The sequence below is a fragment of the Corythoichthys intestinalis genome, chromosome 1, assembly GCF_030265065.1.
Source record: "Corythoichthys intestinalis isolate RoL2023-P3 chromosome 1, ASM3026506v1, whole genome shotgun sequence".
Classification (NCBI taxonomy): domain Eukaryota; kingdom Metazoa; phylum Chordata; class Actinopteri; order Syngnathiformes; family Syngnathidae; genus Corythoichthys; species Corythoichthys intestinalis.
In genome coordinates, this window is record NC_080395.1 from 38,665,811 (window position 1) to 38,684,557 (window position 18,747).

The following is an 18,747-nucleotide window of genomic DNA, read 5'->3' on the forward strand; positions in this document are numbered from 1 at the left end:
AGCACAGCTGCAAAAAGTCAGTTAACCTTATGACTTGTGAAATACTTTGCTCCACCCGGCCCATAGCTCACGGAACATTGCTCTGTGAGGATTTCTGTGTGATATTTAAGTAAAATTACAGCGATCTCCACTGTGTCCTGTATGTGTTTTAAAACACCCCCCAAAGTAACCATCACACTAAATTACAAATGCACAGAAGAAAACATGCTTGCAATCTATAATAATACTGCACCAAAGAATGAGGATAATAACGGTTAAACGTGTTGTCTGGGGATGCTTCAAGCTTCGTTCAACCCTGGACCAAAATGAGGAATTTAATTTCTCACTCTGGGACCAATGCTCATTAAAACAAATCGCAGCGCTGTTGTAGCAGAGACTAAATTAGATAAATAATGCGTCACACACTAGGTCAAGGGGTCTTGGAGATAATGCAAGCATAGTGCTCGGATGTAACTTGGAAATAATCACCATTAAAAATTATTTCAAAGAAAGACGATAGGTGAGCTTAAGAAAAGTAAGGAGTAGGAAGAAGAGAGCAACAATCAAGCACCGAGCTTCCCAGTAAGCAGGATTCTCAACATGAGTGTAAGAGCCATATTCCTGATTTGTGTTATTATTTGTAATTTTACGCCTTACCACTAGGGACTGTAAGTCGTGTCTGTCCACTGACCTGGAGTCAGCCCAGGTACCCAAGTTAAAATGACAGCTAATCGTCACACAGGCGTTGGTAGTTAGGAGGGCAAACAGTTTTTGACTGTGGCTTAGTGTACCGTGCAGGGAAGGAAAGTACTCATTTTGTTTGTTTGGTTGTGAATACATTTTGAGTCTTTTGGTTTGCTACTTTTAGTTTGATGAAGGGCATTTGAGTTATGTTATTAGATGCCAGCAAATTAAACTATTGGAACTGAGAAATGGACTCGCTAGTATTTGCTTCGCTTCTTCAAACTGCACTGGGCGCATGTCATCATCACAATCCCCTTACTATCATCCAGTACTTGACTGGGAACATGGCCTAGTCAGTACAACAAGCATGGATGGTGGGCGTTTTTTACACGTGTTATGCTCATACTTGGGAAAAATGCATTTTCCATGCATACTTATGTCACTCGAGTATCCAACTCGGCACATCCTTACTCGCAACAGTAATTTCTGGCATTGAGCTCACCTTAGTATATGCAATCTAATATGTTGAAACATATCCCTGAAAACACAAGTCAAGTCTGCGGGCATGCATCTTAGTTCATTATTAGTCTGCTTCATATTCCTAGTTCAGGCATTTTGGACAATTCTCTGCTTCCAAAGTTGCAATTACGGTTTATGTAAAGCCTTTTTTAATTTGGAGTGTAGAAGCAAGGCCAATAACTTATCTCTGTGACCTCTGATATCATAAATGTTCTTTTGGAAAGACAAAGAAATCCCACGGACACATTCCAAAATGGTCTAAAAAGGCATCTTGGAAGAGTTGAACCTGTTACAATTGCAAATGGGAGACCATGTCTTGATTTTGTTTTATTTGCACTTCTTGTAGGTGTCATGACCAGGTGATTTCTTCCGTTCTGATTACCTTTAAAAAAAATAAAATAAATAAAAATAATTAATTTTTTTTTACCAAATTACTTTTATTCTGCATCTTTCTTTTTAGGAAGGTTAGAGTGGCTTACGTCTTCATGGGCAAATATCTGACACATGACACATATATTGTTGGCATGATGGACTTGCATGCATGAGACAATATATGGGAATGAAATTTAATTTAATGTGAGGCATCCAGCGTAAGAGATCTTATCTACAAATCACACATATGGCTATTGCTCCTTAAAGAGCATCTTAAAATCTAATTTTAATTAATTTAATTTGACACAAGTGCTCCTGCTTCCTCACTTTTTAGCGATTCCTTTCATTTTTACCTCTGCTAAAAATGTAAAACACATCCCATAGGATTATGGCAAATTACTCTGTCAACTTTGTGGATGTTTCAGGTGATTAAGATTCTGATAAAGATTCAACTGGTATTAACATTTCATTAATATTTCCAAACCTCTTTTTTTGATGATTTTTTTAGAAAAATGGCAGACGTGGTCTTACTGGATCCTTATAGAGGATTTTCACAGCTACTGGAGCACAAAGGTTTTAATATTTTACTAGTGCACACAACGAATGAATGCGAGGTCATAGATGAAACTTAATCCATCATGGCACTTTATAATTAGATTTGAAGTAAAATGATACCTGTACTGTACTGAAGCCATAGGACAACAAAAGATTAGATTCAAAGGCATCAACCTAAATCGTTCTAAAATAGCACTGCCACCAATTGACTGACTTAATGTTTTAAGAAAGGGCCATAGAAACTATAAAATAGCTATAAGTGTCGTAAATATACGTTACGACTCTACAAACTAGTTATTCTCTGGTGACAATAAATGCCCAATGGCATCCCACAAAGCCATCTGTCCACCACATCTGTAACCTCTAGAGAACACCATCCATGTTACTGCTCCATCGTTCTACTCCAGTGATCTTCATAATTCAACTGTGGGATACGATCCAACATGAGATATCCTAGGCACAGATATGGGAAGCGTAGCCAAAATTTTTTGCTCAAGTAAGCGAAGTGTTACTTCAAAATAGTATTACTCAAGTTAAACTATTCATCCAGAAAATGTACTCAAGTACAAGTAAAAAAGTATTTTTTTTAAAAGAATACTCAAGTAATGAGTAACATTGTGAGTAACTGCTTATATTTTTGTTGGATTTTTTTTTTTAAACAATGGTATTTTTTTTCTGAGCACAAAGTTATCTATATGGACCTTTTTTATAATGATACTGCACAATAACCTATTACATAACCACATTAAGCCAAAGGGAGAAAACAAATAATCATAGACTTCCAATGAGGAAAAAAAAAAAAAAAAAAACATAAATGAAGCATTATTCGTCCAAAGAGCGTAACTGACCTCTGGTGGAGAAAATAGTTCCTAGGTTGAATAGTGAAGAGTTCCTTCATAATTACTAGTTTGAAATTAAAAGGATCAGAACCAGAGTTTTCTGTGGTCAATCGGTGCCAAATAAACACTGGAGAGGTTCAAATTTGAACTTCCAAGTCATGTTGAGGGCAGTGCACTATATCAAATATTTCATTTTTTACGGCGCTTTAAAGACACTACATGAATGAACAGTCTGGCATGAAGATAGAACGGCAAACTTGCCCTCCTCTACTCTTGGCATCGCTGGCAAAAAAATATTAAATCTAATATGTAGAATAAAGAGGAAAAATGTATTGACTCTTGTGTAGCCCAAAATAACAGAGCAAGAGTAGCATTTTTTATTCACAAATACACACAAGTAAAAAGTATAGCTTTGAAAACTACTCTTAGAAGTACATCTTTCTCAAAAGGTTACTCAAGTAAATTTAACAGAGTACATGTAACGCGTTACTACCTACCTCTGCCAACGTAGATAGCTGCTCAGATGAAATAAATGACGGTTGCCAAAATTTGTGGATGGTGACGTAATGTAAAATTATGTTCTGACAATAATTCATAGATTTAATTATACACGTCATTAAAAAACTTTGTAATGGACAAATTTTTGTGAACGACTATATCCGTTTGGTCAGATAGGCTTAATGGACATTTAGGCAACTTATAATTATCCTTTTGTAGCAGCAGTTCCAGCAGTTGAACAGCAAGATCAGAGGTTGCGGACAAAATTCCAGTACTTGCTCAAAATACAGGGTCTAAATACTCTCGGCATACCCTTGAGCCAGGTGGCCTCAGGACTTTTGAACTGCTCAGGTGCTGACCATCATTAATGATGTGGCATCACTGTATACCTCCATTAACACGTGTTAAGGATGAATTACTTTGTATACATAATTATATCAGAGCTGTGTGAAATTAAATTCTGTTTGCTTATTTTTTTAATGTTTCTAGTCCTTCTATATTTATGTATGCCATTTTCCAATAAGACCCAACATATACACTCATATTATACTAGTAGTTCCCATATTCAGATGTACATTTTTTTTTTATATAAACCACAAACATTGACTGGCCCCTCTGCAGTCATACGAGCATCAACATTAATGTGTTGTATTGTCATTTCTTGACATATTGTCAACATTAGTGCTTTTAAAGGGGCAAAGCAGCTTGGAAGATGGGGGCCACGTGTCAGTTTCTTTAAAATAACTCATGAGGGCCAAATAAAATACTGCAAAGCTCAACAGCAAATGTGCCATTTTATTTTGCTGCGTAAGAAGCTAATGCTGATCACAGTTGCCATTGGTTGACTGAATAAGGGAACCCTCCACTTAATAAAATCATCATTTATTGGCCCATTAAATTAAAATAAAACACACGAAAATCATTACATGGCCTATTAAATACAATAAAAATTTTACTTCAACACTGAAATTATATTTTTTGCATTGCACTGAAGTCTAAACCCTATTCTTGATTGTCACTATACAGTTATTACTGATAAGATGTAAATATCCATGAATGAGAATCAAATGGAAGGGTAAACATAACTTGTGGATTTTACAGTATTCTGGTGCATGTTTGCTGCAGACACGTATGTACACCAAAGAGAAAATTTATCACTTTCTATGATTTACTAAAGAGTTGAGTTGTAAAGATGAAAGGTCTGGTGAAGACACTTTGAAGATATGGAAATGACATTATGCATCATAAGCTTGTATTTCAACATTGAATAGTCTTTTAAGTGCAAATACAGGATTAAGTCAGTTTGAGAATTTTTAACACCGGCCCAGCTTTCTCTTTTACAATCTCATGTAGTTTGAATGAGCTGTATTTGGCAAATGAACCTTTGTAAGGGATGCCAATGAATGTCATTTGAACATGAGTGGGGCTGAAAAAGATGAGAGGAATGTGGCTGAGAGTGTGCGTTTTCAGGATGTGTTTATATGTTTCTGTGATGTGTTTTTGGAAAGAACATCAAAACCTCGGTGGAGCTGCAAGACAGCCTTTTCTGTTTGCATCATATCCCACACATCCATGCATACAAATTGTCCATTCACTCACAACCCACAGCACACAAGAAAATCACCCATTCATCTTATAGCTTGCATTTCTGAAACTTCTGCATCCTTTTGTACATTTCAGCTAAAGTTTGAGTGCGAAAAAGCAGTTAAAGGTTTATTTTAAAACAATATCTTTATTTTTTTCATTGTTATTGCTGTTGCTTTTTTTGTTGGCATACTAATGCTATTCTTCGTCCGTTGATGTAGTGTTTTTTATTCTTTACCAACTGAGGGTCGTGACACACGGGAAGCACCGTGGCTCGCATTCGATACATTTTCTAAGGAACGAGGGCGACGAAGCGAAATTTGCCAACCCTCTTGCGGAGAAGCGACACGCGTTTGTGCGCATGAAATTTTACGCTCTTGCGGAGAAGCGACACGCGTTTGTGCGCATGAAATTTCACGCTCGTGCACGGTTACGTGCACACGCGGACCAGCGATGTAATATAAGAAAATAGGAAACGGTTCTATTTCTGTTGCTTTGGCCTGGCACTACAACCAATCAGCAACGGATTTATTGATCAACAAATAATGGACATGACCCAACCCATACATTGTTAACATTGACGAGCATATCATTTAAGCAGTGTGTGACCGACACATACTTTATGATACCTGTTGGCATGATTTCCGGGACATACCGAATTTTTCGAACTACAAGTCGCACCTGAGTATATGTCACACCAGCCATAAAATGCCCAATGAAGAGAAAAAAAACATATATAACCAGAGTATAAGTCGCATTTTTGGGGGAAATTTACTTGATAAAATCCAACACATAGAACAGATGTCATCTTGAAAGGCAATTTAATATAAAAATACAATAGAGAACAACATACTGAATAAGTGTACAGTATACAGTGCATGAACAACGAAATCCGAATATACTGTCCTCACTAGGATGCTACGGCTCAGTCCTGGTCCAGCGAGCTAAACTCCCAAATGACGATGCTGGACGTCCATATAATTTGCTGAATCAGTTTCGTCCTCGATACCGAACAGGTTCGAATCAACTTAAATAAATGATAATTAGGTGCTATTACAGCTATTACAGAAAACGGTTAGCATGCATTCGCTAGCATTAGGACATCGTTCAAACAACCACACAACTGGCTCTAAGTGTCCGATTGCGGGTGGAAAACACACAACAACAACCGAAAAGATGATACACACAGGCGTTGCCACTTTAGAGCTATTTTACAAGCATAAACAATGAACGTAGGTTCGCAGCCATGTGTGTCTCTCTCTCTCTCTCTCTCTCTCTCTCTCTCTCTCTCTCTCTCTCTCTCTCTCTCTCTCGCCCACTCGCTCAGAGACGTTGCGTAGCTATCAGTCTTCTTCTGGCGTGTGAGCGCTAGTCTTTGCGTAAACAAGTGCGAGTGCGCCCCTGCGTGGGTGTGACAGCGCCACAAACTAAAAGCATGCATTTCAATATAAAAAAGCCAATAATACAATTGAACACACATTACCAACGGCAGAACGCAAACATGGCCATAGCTATTAAAAGTTATTCAGATAAGTATAGCATAAAGAACATGCTCACGAATTTACCAAACCATCATTGTCACTCCAAAACACCAAAAGAACATGTGAAATGATATCATAATATGTTAATAATTTCACACATACAGTAAGTTGCTCCTGAGTATAAATCGCACCCCCAGCCAAACTATGACAAAAACTGTGACTTATATTCCGAAAAATACGGTAAATGAAAAAGCAGCAGTATGGGAAGTTCAGCTCAGAAGAGACCAGAAAAATTGAAATCAAAATTCATAGCCAATGAGAGATGAGCGATGACGCACAGGCAGAGAGCGTGTCACTGTCGCTTGCCGCTGCAGTCACATCGCTCCCCATGTGTTGCGTTTCAGCTCAACGGCAATGACTTCCGCATATCAGCATCGCCTTCCAGGTGTCTTGTCCCTGAGGCTGCAATGTCTAAATCTCGCTGATTTGCTTAGATTTGATTGCTTAAAGCAGTGCTTCTCAAATAGTGGGGCGCGCCCCTGCGTGGGTGTGACAGCGCCACAAACTAAAAGCATGCATTTCAATATAAAAAAGCCAATAATACAATTGAACACACATTACCAACGGCAGAACGCAAACATGGCCATAGCTATTAAAAGTTATTCAGATAAGTATAGCATAAAGAACATGCTCACGAATTTACCAAACCATCATTGTCACTCCAAAACACCAAAAGAACATGTGAAATGATATCATAATATGTTAATAATTTCACACATACAGTAAGTTGCTCCTGAGTATAAATCGCACCCCCAGCCAAACTATGACAAAAACTGTGACTTATATTCCGAAAAATACGGTAAATGAAAAAGCAGCAGTATGGGAAGTTCAGCTCAGAAGAGACCAGAAAAATTGAAATCAAAATTCATAGCCAATGAGAGATGAGCGATGACGCACAGGCAGAGAGCGTGTCACTGTCGCTTGCCGCTGCAGTCACATCGCTCCCCATGTGTTGCGTTTCAGCTCAACGGCAATGACTTCCGCATATCAGCATCGCCTTCCAGGTGTCTTGTCCCTGAGGCTGCAATGTCTAAATCTCGCTGATTTGCTTAGATTTGATTGCTTAAAGCAGTGCTTCTCAAATAGTGGGGCGCGCCCCCCTGGGGGGGCGCAGAGCGATGCCAGGGGGGGCGCATGTGACCTCGGGGAACATGCTTTTTTTTTTTTTTTTGTTTGTTTTTTTTTTGTTGCCGTACTGGAATAAAGTGTACTTGCACAACCACTCACTGTGTGGCAGTGGCGCTCTCAGTTTCAGAGTGCGCGCAGTATATTTGAATTAAAGAAGAGCACTCAGCAAACAGAAAACAGATATGAGGAGCAATGTGCCGCCGCCGTTTTCGAAAGCCGTTTTCCGACCGGACTCACTCACGCAGCGACCCACTGTCTTGTCCGGTTCTCACTTCGCCGCCCGAGAAGTGCCATTTTCGGCTTGGGATCGTCACGACGACCGCCCTCACCTACGGTTCTACCTCTGCCGCCGAGAATGCGCTTTTTTCGTGCCGTTTGCCTTTTAGCTTTGACTTTTAATACAGTGGGTGTTGAGGAAAGACCACTGTTTACTGTGTCTAAAAATAATTATAGCGGACAGCCAGAAGCCAAATCAATTAAGACGCCACTTAAAGACATTAGACCCCAATCTCATTGATAAGCCGCTTGTTTTTCAGCGAAAACGTGCCGAAAATTTTCCAACAATTGTCCTGCTTTGTCAGTGTTATATCATTAAACCAGTGAGCATTGTTAGCATGCTCATTGCAAAATAACTCCAAACCACAAGGAAGTAAATACTGTGAGCAGCAAAAATAATTTTTTTCTTTTATTCAGTTTTGTTTTTTCGGTCAAATTTTTTGGCATATTGTCCTCATGAGTGAATGTTTCTAATCAATTTTAATTTGTTATTATTTACTGATTTTATTACATTTTATTTTTCTGTATCAAATGGTCAAAAATGTACCTTGAGTGTTTTTAACAGTTTGGATTTTTTTTTATTTTAATTAAGGCAAATTAATGCGCCTCTAGTCTTCTCTGTTACAGACAAAACAATGTTAATAAAGTTATACTTTATTATAAGTTGATCTATGTTACTTTTTTTCTGTATTAGAAAAAAAAGGGCGCAATGTTAGGCAGATGCGTATTTATAATAGTAATTTTATAGACAAATTATACTATTTACAGTGGCGGCAGAGAGTTTGGGGGGGGCACGAAACATTTACGTCTTCCTTGGGGGGGCGTAACAGAAAATAATTGAGAAGCACTGGCTTAAAGGTGGCATTTACAGTTTTAAAACTGCTAGAAACATGATTATACTCGCCTTGCGTGCAAGACAGTACTTCCTGATTCATTCATTTTATCATGTAGTGCCATCTTTCAAACCTCAAATGTCCAACCACTTCCCCGGTCATCTGATGTTCAAGCCAATCAAATGAAAGAAGCAGGAGCGGCAGACATGACCAGGAAGCAACGATGTGGTTGAATACATTGTCGGAGTGCAAAGTGATTCATGTAGATTGTTCAATTTCTGAGGTTTTGGCGGAAATACACGTAAGCTAGGTTCATACCGCAGGTCTTAATGCACAAAACCGATTTTTTGTCATATCTGTTTTTTTGGCGCGCCCGTTCAGACTGCCTATGTCCATTGAGCCCATCAAAGTAGCACTAATTCGCAGTCCGAGATGCGCTCAGCAAAGTGACCTGCATGCGCAGGAGCATCAAAACAAATTACACATGCTAGCTGTATGTCATTCCAGGGTGACCGTATTTTGATTTCCAAAAAGAGGACACAAATTACAGACAATAATAATCCCTGTTCAGTCTTATATTCAAAGTTTATATGGACTGATAGAACGCATACACGCACACACATAAGCCTTGACGTGTGTGCGTGAAATGACGTGGGTGCGTCAGTTTGCCCCAACTCGGCCATGTAGGCAAATAATGAAATATTGCTCATTCGGCGCACAGAATGAAAATTGAAAATTGTCAGGCGTATCGTTTTCTTCATTTCATTTTTTTTTTATGACTGTGGTCAAGCCCGCTTCGTGCTGAAAAGCAGAGTTCAAGCTGGAAGCTAACGCACATCTACATCGCTGCTGTCCTGCCTGCCGCTTTCGCTGTTTGCTGACGTCATTAGTGCATGGATTCCGATTTGGGAGATTTGACAGTTCAGACCGCCAGTCACATTCTGGAAAAATGTGACCCAGATCAGATTTGAAATGATCCACTTCTATGCGACGTGTCACGTTCAGACCGTCAAGTTAATGCCTCACTCGAGTTGGAAAAACACGAAAAAATCGGATTCGCGCATTAAGACCTGCAGTATAAACCTAGCCTGAGTTTCCTAATTAGAAGAAGGGGAAAGAACATCATGGAAAACTTTTTTGATAGGAAAAGATGTTTTCTCTCTTCCACGAACCAATATGTCATACTGTGGCTTCATGTGGATTGGTTGTCCTCTGATGGCGAGACAATCAGAGGAAAGAGGCGGGAGCTGCAGATGTGACCAGTAAGCGACTATCTGCTTCAGTACTTGTTTTAAATACACTTAACTTCTTCATTAAAAAAAAGAGAAATAAATGTCACTGAAAGGTTTTTTTTTTGATGGGAAATGTTTTCGCGAGTGTGACGAAAACGGCCATCATCCAATCAGCACCCGTATATTTTTGAAGGTTCCTCCCATGAAAGAGGTCTCTATTGGATCTTTCCTAAATTGATATGTTGAATACCTGTATATTCGTAGTGGATATATTGAACAATCAATCTGGTGTGCTAGGTTTATACTGTAGTGTCACTAAACTTAAACTAGGTGAGCCCTTACTATTGTACGTTTGTAACATGACTTAATTGTAATGGGTTTTTACAATAATACTAAATATTAATGGTGTGAAGTTTGATTAGTAAAAACAAAAATGTTTTCCTAAACATATCCACCGATATGATCGTACTCTACATGCTATAATACTGTGGGGTTGTCAAGGTCTACCCATCAAAATGAAGGCAATGTTTCAGAGGGCTCACTTGAAGTGACAGCTTTCCTTAAATGACAAAGATGGAACAATATTCTGCCTGAAGTTCTGTATGCACAGTCGAATTAGCATTATTCTTTAGTGATCAACGCTTTTTCCCAAATGTATTTGTTAAAGAGAATTTTCCAGGTGTCTGAAGTGCTCTTCACATCTTTTGTTAGGAATTTGTTCAAATGTGGCTATTGCTTGTCACGTTGGGACATCAAGGAGAGCAAGACAAAACAAAGGAAAAGTGTTTGAAGATAAGGCTGGTTTTCTCATCTATTTGCTTGTTCCTCAATAATGCTATCAAAAGCAGTTTCTCTTTTTGACCATCTAATTGCACATTTTTATGTTAAAACAGCAACCTTAATGAATTATTTTGGTTGATTTTTCATTTGGCTTCCCGTTCAAACTAGCAACAATACGCTAAAGTAAACATGTCACTAATATTTTCATCTCCTAAGAGTAGCCGAATTGCCACTTGTAACAGGATGAAGCCTGGATTCATTTTAAGGGTGCTGGTATACCGACTCACGGTCGCATTAATATTTTGAAGCCGTTACTGATGTGTTAGAAATAGCTGTGCTTTTTTCGTCTAAGATGTCAAATGTCTCTTAAAAAAACATTTGTTCATGCTGTCACATTCAATAAAAGTTACCCTGGCTTCTCCTTTTATCCGGGGACCTAAACTCTTTTCCTCTTTCTTTTGTGGACGACAGGATGGGGTTTATTTTGAATTTCAAATATGAGTAAATGCAGTAAGATATTTTACAACACAGCATGTTCACCCTGACTTCTGGCAGATGACAACATGCCTTTTGACTGCTACTGTCATGTTTTGTCAATGTTTCATAGCCTTCCATGTTGCCTTTGCTTTGAAATTTTACATGTTTTTCTTTTTGTTTTTAATGCATCTTGGTAAAGTTGTAGCTAGCACGTTTGCCTCTTAATTGCGATGTTCTGCTTTTAATTATAAGGCCATGCCTCAAAATGGATTGGATTCCATAGTGTCAAAAGTCTTCATTCAGTTGAATCAGCTGAATTTTCTCATATATTCAACTTTTTATGATATAGAATGAGAAATATTTTGGGGGATTTTTGTTACAGTTGTGCAGAGGTTTTTCTTTTATTGCTGATATAATAATACAGTAATTACATAAATACTGTAGTTGGGTTAAATATTGATTTGTTTTTGTATATTCTCTGGCTGGTTAACATCTATGCCCTTGTGTTTTTAAATTACAATTCATTTTGTTGTCATTTCACCCAGGTACAAATACATTATTCTTATTTCTGTTAATGGGAAAACATACATTGAGCTATACATTTCTCAAAATGGTGTGTACTTAAGAATATAAACATAGTCCTTCTATTTCTGTCTCACAGTGAGTCAAAGTGGCCTTGCTGGAGATGTTTGTCCAGATCCCGGAGTCCCGGAAAATGGCAAGAGAATGGGATCTGCCTTCCAGTGAGTCCATGTTTCATTTTATCCAAACACCCTAAATTCTTTTTAGTCTGATCACTACAAGCAACATTTTGCACAGATGATCTGTCCACTTTTTACAAAATAATTTTTTTTCGTTAGTTTTAATTATCTGCCAAAACTAACAATTTCATTTGAACCATATCCAACACAAGATGTTTGAAGCAGCTGATATTGTATTCATCATGTACAAAACTGCCTTCCACCTTACTTTATATTTTTTTTTTGAATGTTTGTAGGAAGAGGGAATAAAGTGTCAAAACAAGGTGATTGGAACAACATAAAGGGCTGACAAACAAAGTCATTTGATGACACACTGATGTGTCATCTAACACCAAAAAAGCCAATTCGTGATCTTCTTGTGTGATGCAATTATCATGAGAGCATGTCATTTGAAGCTGAAAATATCATGTTGTAATTACATGTGATTCAAGGATGGGATTTTTTTTTAAGGCTTGAACATTTCAGAATGAAAATCATCCTTTAGTCCCCTGCTGATCTTCATTGCCATTAGTAACTACGGCTGCACAAATGTAATAGGTCTATTACTGGAGCTTGTGAAAGGTCATTATCAACATTTGTGTATTTTCATATTATTGAAGTGTGCATATCATATATGTTTGCTGTTCATGAGTTGTAATCAAGAGGGAGTTGAAATTGTGACAATGAAGAATAAGATTTAAAGAATGGATTTTGCTGTTGGACAATTAAGGGGAGTAGGAGAAAGAAATTAAATTGGAGGTGGGTGGGCTATTTGCGTGGCCTCACATTTTAGGCAGCTAATGAAAATTAAACTTTCCAATTTTAGTTACTCTAAATTTTATATACTCTGGTTTAATAGCACTCCATCCACCAAGTACTTTGTTGCAGCAATTTGTTGAATTGGATAAAATCAAGATTGTGTGTCTTGTAACAGTGTTTAAGATCTTAACGTGGCTGCAATCATTTTATTGCACATTTATTTTACTAAACATGAGCTTCATAAGCAAATAGATTATGCCTGGTTTCTTTCCAAGGAATGCATGCATGTTTCTTGCTGTTGGTTTTATAGTGATTATCCTTTTCCTTAAGTTTTATTATGTGTCTTCCAGAAATTGCCTTCTTAGGCAAATGATTAGTGTTTTGTGTGACTGTCTTCCTACTTGAGAGAAAAACATTAAGCAACAAAATCTGCCCAACATTTAATCAGTTTCAACTCATAGACCATTTATAATATACCTTTGTCTCATGTAGCTGCAAATTACACAGCCAGTGCTTGTATGAAATTTGCATATAAATAATGACCCAGCTCTGCATGCTCACAGAGAGATGTGTACACTGTAGAGTGTGTAACAACAGCATGGAGCCTCTGAAAAACCAGTAGCTTGTGCAGAAGCTGGACCAGGAGGAGGTTGTATCTTTCAGCAGGGAAGCGACATTGAGCTTTACATGTAAGATGTCATGCTGACTTGTGCTGACATAGGTGAATGTCCCGCTCACATGTTAGACAGCAGGCGGGTCAAAACATTAGTGAATTGAGAGCATGAAGAAAGACAGAGCAAAAGTAGCAGGCTTTCTAAATGGCATATGAGACTACAAGTGAGAGCAAAGGAAAACATCCATTTAGAATTGAAACCAAAAGTTGAAAGGTACTACTGTAAATATGTAACTGTGCAATTATAACATGATAAAACAACATCTTTACTGATTTGTCTCCCAATATAGCGTGGGCTCCAGCGTCCAGTTCAGTTGTGATGACAGTTATGTTCTTCAAGGTTCCAAAAGCATCACCTGTCAGAGAGTGACGGACACATTGGCTGCCTGGAGTGACCACAGGCCCATCTGCCGAAGTAGGTTTTTCCACCTGTCACTTGCATGAAACCTTAACTACTAATAAGATATACTACTGTACATGATATGACGGAAGCCATATTAAAAAAAAACATTAGGTGTTGCTTCTTGCCAGCTAAAAGCCATGTGTTTATAATTTTATTTTCCCCAAGATGGATCACTCTTTTCATCGTCTGCCTGAAGAAATTGTTTTCAAAACAAACATAATGAAAAATAGAAATGCAATCTCAGAGTTAATTGAATTAAATAATACAACAAAATCATTATTTAATTAACAATTGGAATGCGTCTCTGTAAATGCAAATATATGTTTTTTCTGTTCGTCCAGAAGAGCTTACTGGCTGCCTTGATAACTAGGCTTAGGGCTAAGAGCAAAACATTTTATTTTCCATCTACCTTTCTGATGCTACTCTAAACAAGAATCTCCCAAGCCATGAAAAAGTGCTATGGACATTTCTGTCAGAAATATTTATGGTGCCTGTTACACTTGGGGTTACAATGCTGGCAGATCTCTTGTGGTGGAGCTTTACAACAAGCACCTAGAGGATTTCTCCTGTTTTACCAGTGCTGCACATCCCTACAACAACGACTAAAAACAACAAGCTTGTCCGCTGTTTATACTTGCTTAGTAAGCCAATCTACATGCACTGTTTCTTCCTTGTCAGTGTGTTTTTCTGCTCCTGTCGACTTTCTACTACTGTTTTTTGTTCTCACTCCCATTGACGGATTACCTAGTTGAGCTCCAATGCATTGTTTCAAAGAAAGCAAACAGTCATGCACTTGTATACTTGAGCATTAAAACTACTCTACTACTGACCACTTTAAATTTAAACTTAGTTCAGCATTACAATTCTTACACTACATTAGTATTCATACTATGTTTACAGTCAAACTTTTTCCCCAACCTTTGAGATACTTCAGAAAAATCAAACAACCAACTCCAGCCATCCCATAGCAAACGGTTCACATTGTGGACAGCAGTACCAAGCTGTGCTTTTGTGGGGCGCTAAAACAACAAAATCTGAGGGCCATCAGGAGCGTACTGGCAACACAGAAACAGAACAACAGAATTGAACAACAGAAGTGGTACCATTGGAAATAGAGTTGTCCGATAATGACTTTTAAACCGATAACCAGAATCCCATTATTGTCCGAATTCAAAAATCCGGTACCGATATCATACCGATACCAATATATGCGGTCGAACACTTAACGTGTTATTGCCAGTTGTATTGTGATGCCTGACTGGATGTTTTAATAATGATAAATGTAAATACTTTTTTTGCAACATGGTTTTTCAAATAAAATAAACATTCAGTGATAAATAAGACAACAACTGACGTTATCGAAAATACCGTATTGGCCCAAATATAAGACGGTGTTTTTTGCATTGAAATAAGACTGAAAAAGAGGGGGTCGTCTTATATACGCGGTCTAGACATTATACCCATTCAAGACGCTAGATGGCGCCAGATATCTTTGAAGCAATGTTCTGTCATGACAGATATCAGCTACTCTCCCCATTCACGACGCTAGATGGCGCCAGATATCTTTGAAGTGATGTTCTGTCATGACAGATCTCAGCTACTCTCAAGTTTAACCAGTTTGAATTATTTTATTGCAATGTTTTTCCTTATTCAGATTTGTCTCAAGACTACAGTTACAGTTAGACGTCACTTTGATGGTTAATGCAGTTATTGCAATTTTGTTGTTTTATCACAATAGAATGGTTTATTTACATTTCAAAAACCAGAAGCCATTCATTTACGAATGCGATTGCACTTTAGTTTACATATTTAAATGTTCAGATATTAAGATTTGAATGAGGCAAAATAACATGCTTTTTCTTCCAAATATATTGTTATAATAATTTGTTTCAGATGTACAGTAATCATTTTCTGTATAAAAATTAATTTGGTGTTCAAAAAGTTTTTTCAAACTTGAGTCTTGAAAAAGAGGGGGTCGTCTTATAATCAGGGCCGTCTTATATTCGGGCCAATACTGTAGATGGGCTATATAATAACTATAAATTGAAATAAGCCAAAATGTCCATAATTAAATAGAAGGAATCATTAAAATTAAATCACGTTTACGGTAGTTACCCCAAAGAGCCACTAGGGGCTGACCAAAGCATTAGAAATAGAACATTTTTGTATTTTATTACTTTTCTAGTTTTCTTGGTAAACGCAAATGGTCTGTCCACATAACAAATCCCAAGCATCATAGTTTAGAGCAGGGGTGTCCAAACTTTTTGCAAAGGGGGCCAGATTTGGTGTGGTAAAAATGTGGGGGGCCGACCTTGGCTGACGTTCTTTACGTAGAACAATATATTTAAGCAAATTTTAGCAAGCCATTCTGTGTGTCACATTTGCTCTATTTTTTTATTTTCTTTTATTAATAATTTCAACAATCTCACAACTAGCCTTTGTGGCGTTCTCTTTCGACTCTCGGCCTATTGCGAAATACTAATGCTGTAAAATTAAACTAGCTTCAAATTGCTCCAATTTCTCGCTACGTACCTTCCCTGTAATATTGTCGTACATGTCAGTGTGTCTGGTTTGGTAATGTCGCCTCACACTGAACTCTTTAAAAACAGCGAGTGTCTCTTTGCAAATGAGGCTGACACAGTTGTTGCGAATTTTAGTAAAGAAATAGTCCAATTTCCACCTATCCTTGAAGCGTCGGCTGTCACAGTCAACTTTCTTTTTTTTGTTGATTGTCGCCATTTTAGAACATTGGGAGTAAAGGGTCACACAGGGTAATTTTGCTCAGAGTGCTGCTACCTTTTAGTGGGTAAATGAGAAGCAGCATTTAGTGTGTAAGCTACTTCATATGCTGGTAGCAGTACTGCTGACCATTTTATTAAGTCTGTATGCGGGCCAGACGTTAGTGATTTTATGACAGAGGCTGGGGGCCGTATGAAATTTGACCACGGGCCGCATTTGGCCCTCGGGCCGGACTTTAGACATGTCTGGTTTAGAGACACCTAATGGTCAATAAACAAAACTGCTGTGCTAAGATGTGATCAGCCCTTGTATAAAGGCAGAAGGAAAAATAATTCCACATTCGCTTTGAAGGCAACATGGATATAGACCCCAATCACCAACGTCACACAATCACGTGATCTCTGTATTGTGCCGCCATATTGTCCGTCATTGTGTGTTGGTATTGTCAATGACCGTAGTTTCTAAAGGTGGACTCACTTGCAAATTATGGAAGCCCCGGTGCTTTCAGACGCTGTAAACTCATTGGATGAGTTGCATAAAAGCCGTTATTTGGAAAAGCTTCGGTCGATCCAGCCGCCAGATCCATATTTGATGCCCAAATCGATGTTTCCTCCCGTCCGGTCCCGTCTCGTGCAAAAACCTCCAGTCATACTCCAGTTGATGTTACGATGAGGCGTCGGGTACCCAAAATCGGCACCGGCCCGAATATAAACCGACATTTGGGCAGCTGAGCGTCACGATTTTCACGCTTGTAAAATGAAACTTGATCCGCGGTTCGACTACGGGCCGCTGTGTGCTGAAAAATAGCCGCCCCGCGTGAAATGTCCCCCCTGACGAGAGTGCTTTCCAGTATAATGCTTCATTAAAGTGAAAACATCAAATGTTTTCATGGACGCATTACAGTAATGGATTTACGACTGTAAAATCAGTTTTAAATAAATAATTGAATTACACAAAATATTAGTACTGTATTTTAGTAACAAATCATGGACTGGGCCACATAACCATCTTTGAACAGAAATGTATTAGTCTACAGGTTTTCACGACCATATCCCAATGACAGGTATGAAATTTATTAGTTCAAGCAGAGTAAAAGAATACATATTCACAGTACAAGAAAGTCGTTTCCGTGTAGGCGTTCCCGTCAGGGTGGACATTTCACACGGGGCGGCTATTTTTCGCCACAACAACCGTGCCGACGAGCTTCGTAGTCTCCGTCTGATGATGTCTGCGATCGTGTTGGCATTACAACTATTGATGTTTGGCGGCTGTCGACACAAACGCATCATGGACCGAGATAAATAAACCGTGCTGCTTTAGAGATTTGTCCTTTTAACAATGGGCACACAAATGACCGTTTATCTTTTCTGTTACTGCAACAAACCACCACACACGCCTTCACCATTTTGATTAATCAATGTTAACGATTGTCAGGAAAGTTTTGGGGTTCGTTTACTAGGCGGTGATTCCTTAGACAAGCAGAAAAACACGCAGTAATAGGAGGAATGTAGCGGTAATACTGTATGTAAACACGATGAGCTGACTGACAATATGGCGGCTCAAGTCAGGGGGGCGTAGTTGTGACGTCACGTGAATGGGGTCAATAGGCCTAAAACCGATAATGGAAAACCGATGTCGATATTGTCTGATGTCATTTTAAAATACTTTAATCGATCCATATTATTGGCTACCTGATGTAATTGCATTCATATACTGCTGAAATGGCAGACTCATACTCTTTCAATAAATTTCACCACCCGAGGGACACCCCCAAAGCCCTCTGGGAGGGGAAAAAAAAATCACAATTACAATAATAATAATAATACATAACCAGCAGAGTGTCTCCTTTTGCAGGCTGCTAATTTAAGGACACAAAAAATGATATCTAGCTATATTGAAATAATGATGACCAGTCTCAGTGTATTCAGTGTGTGAAATGTGAACCCATTTAAATAAACAAAAACAAAATTGTTTTGCATGAATAGCAACAGGAGAATAGACTGTTTAATAAGCTATGGAAGAGCATTAATTTTTCTGCCTGTTACCAAATATACAGGGTGTTCCAAAATGGTTGACCCTATTCTAAATGCCCATATCTCGGAAGCTACTTTATGGATCTTAATGAAACTAAATACC

General features: G+C 38.3%; 1 protein-coding gene across 2 annotated transcripts in view; it reads left to right on the forward strand.

Annotated features, from left to right (window-relative positions):
• Window positions 1-18,747, forward strand: part of LOC130927696 (CUB and sushi domain-containing protein 1-like) — a 687,910-nt gene that overhangs the window by 407,341 nt on the left and 261,822 nt on the right. For both annotated transcript variants that reach the window (XM_057853669.1, XM_057853670.1), the window contains exons 8-9: window positions 11,959-12,040; window positions 13,760-13,884. In XM_057853669.1, coding sequence (XP_057709652.1) covers window positions 11,959-12,040; window positions 13,760-13,884 — 207 coding nt within the window. The remainder of the gene's footprint in view (window positions 1-11,958; window positions 12,041-13,759; window positions 13,885-18,747) is intronic.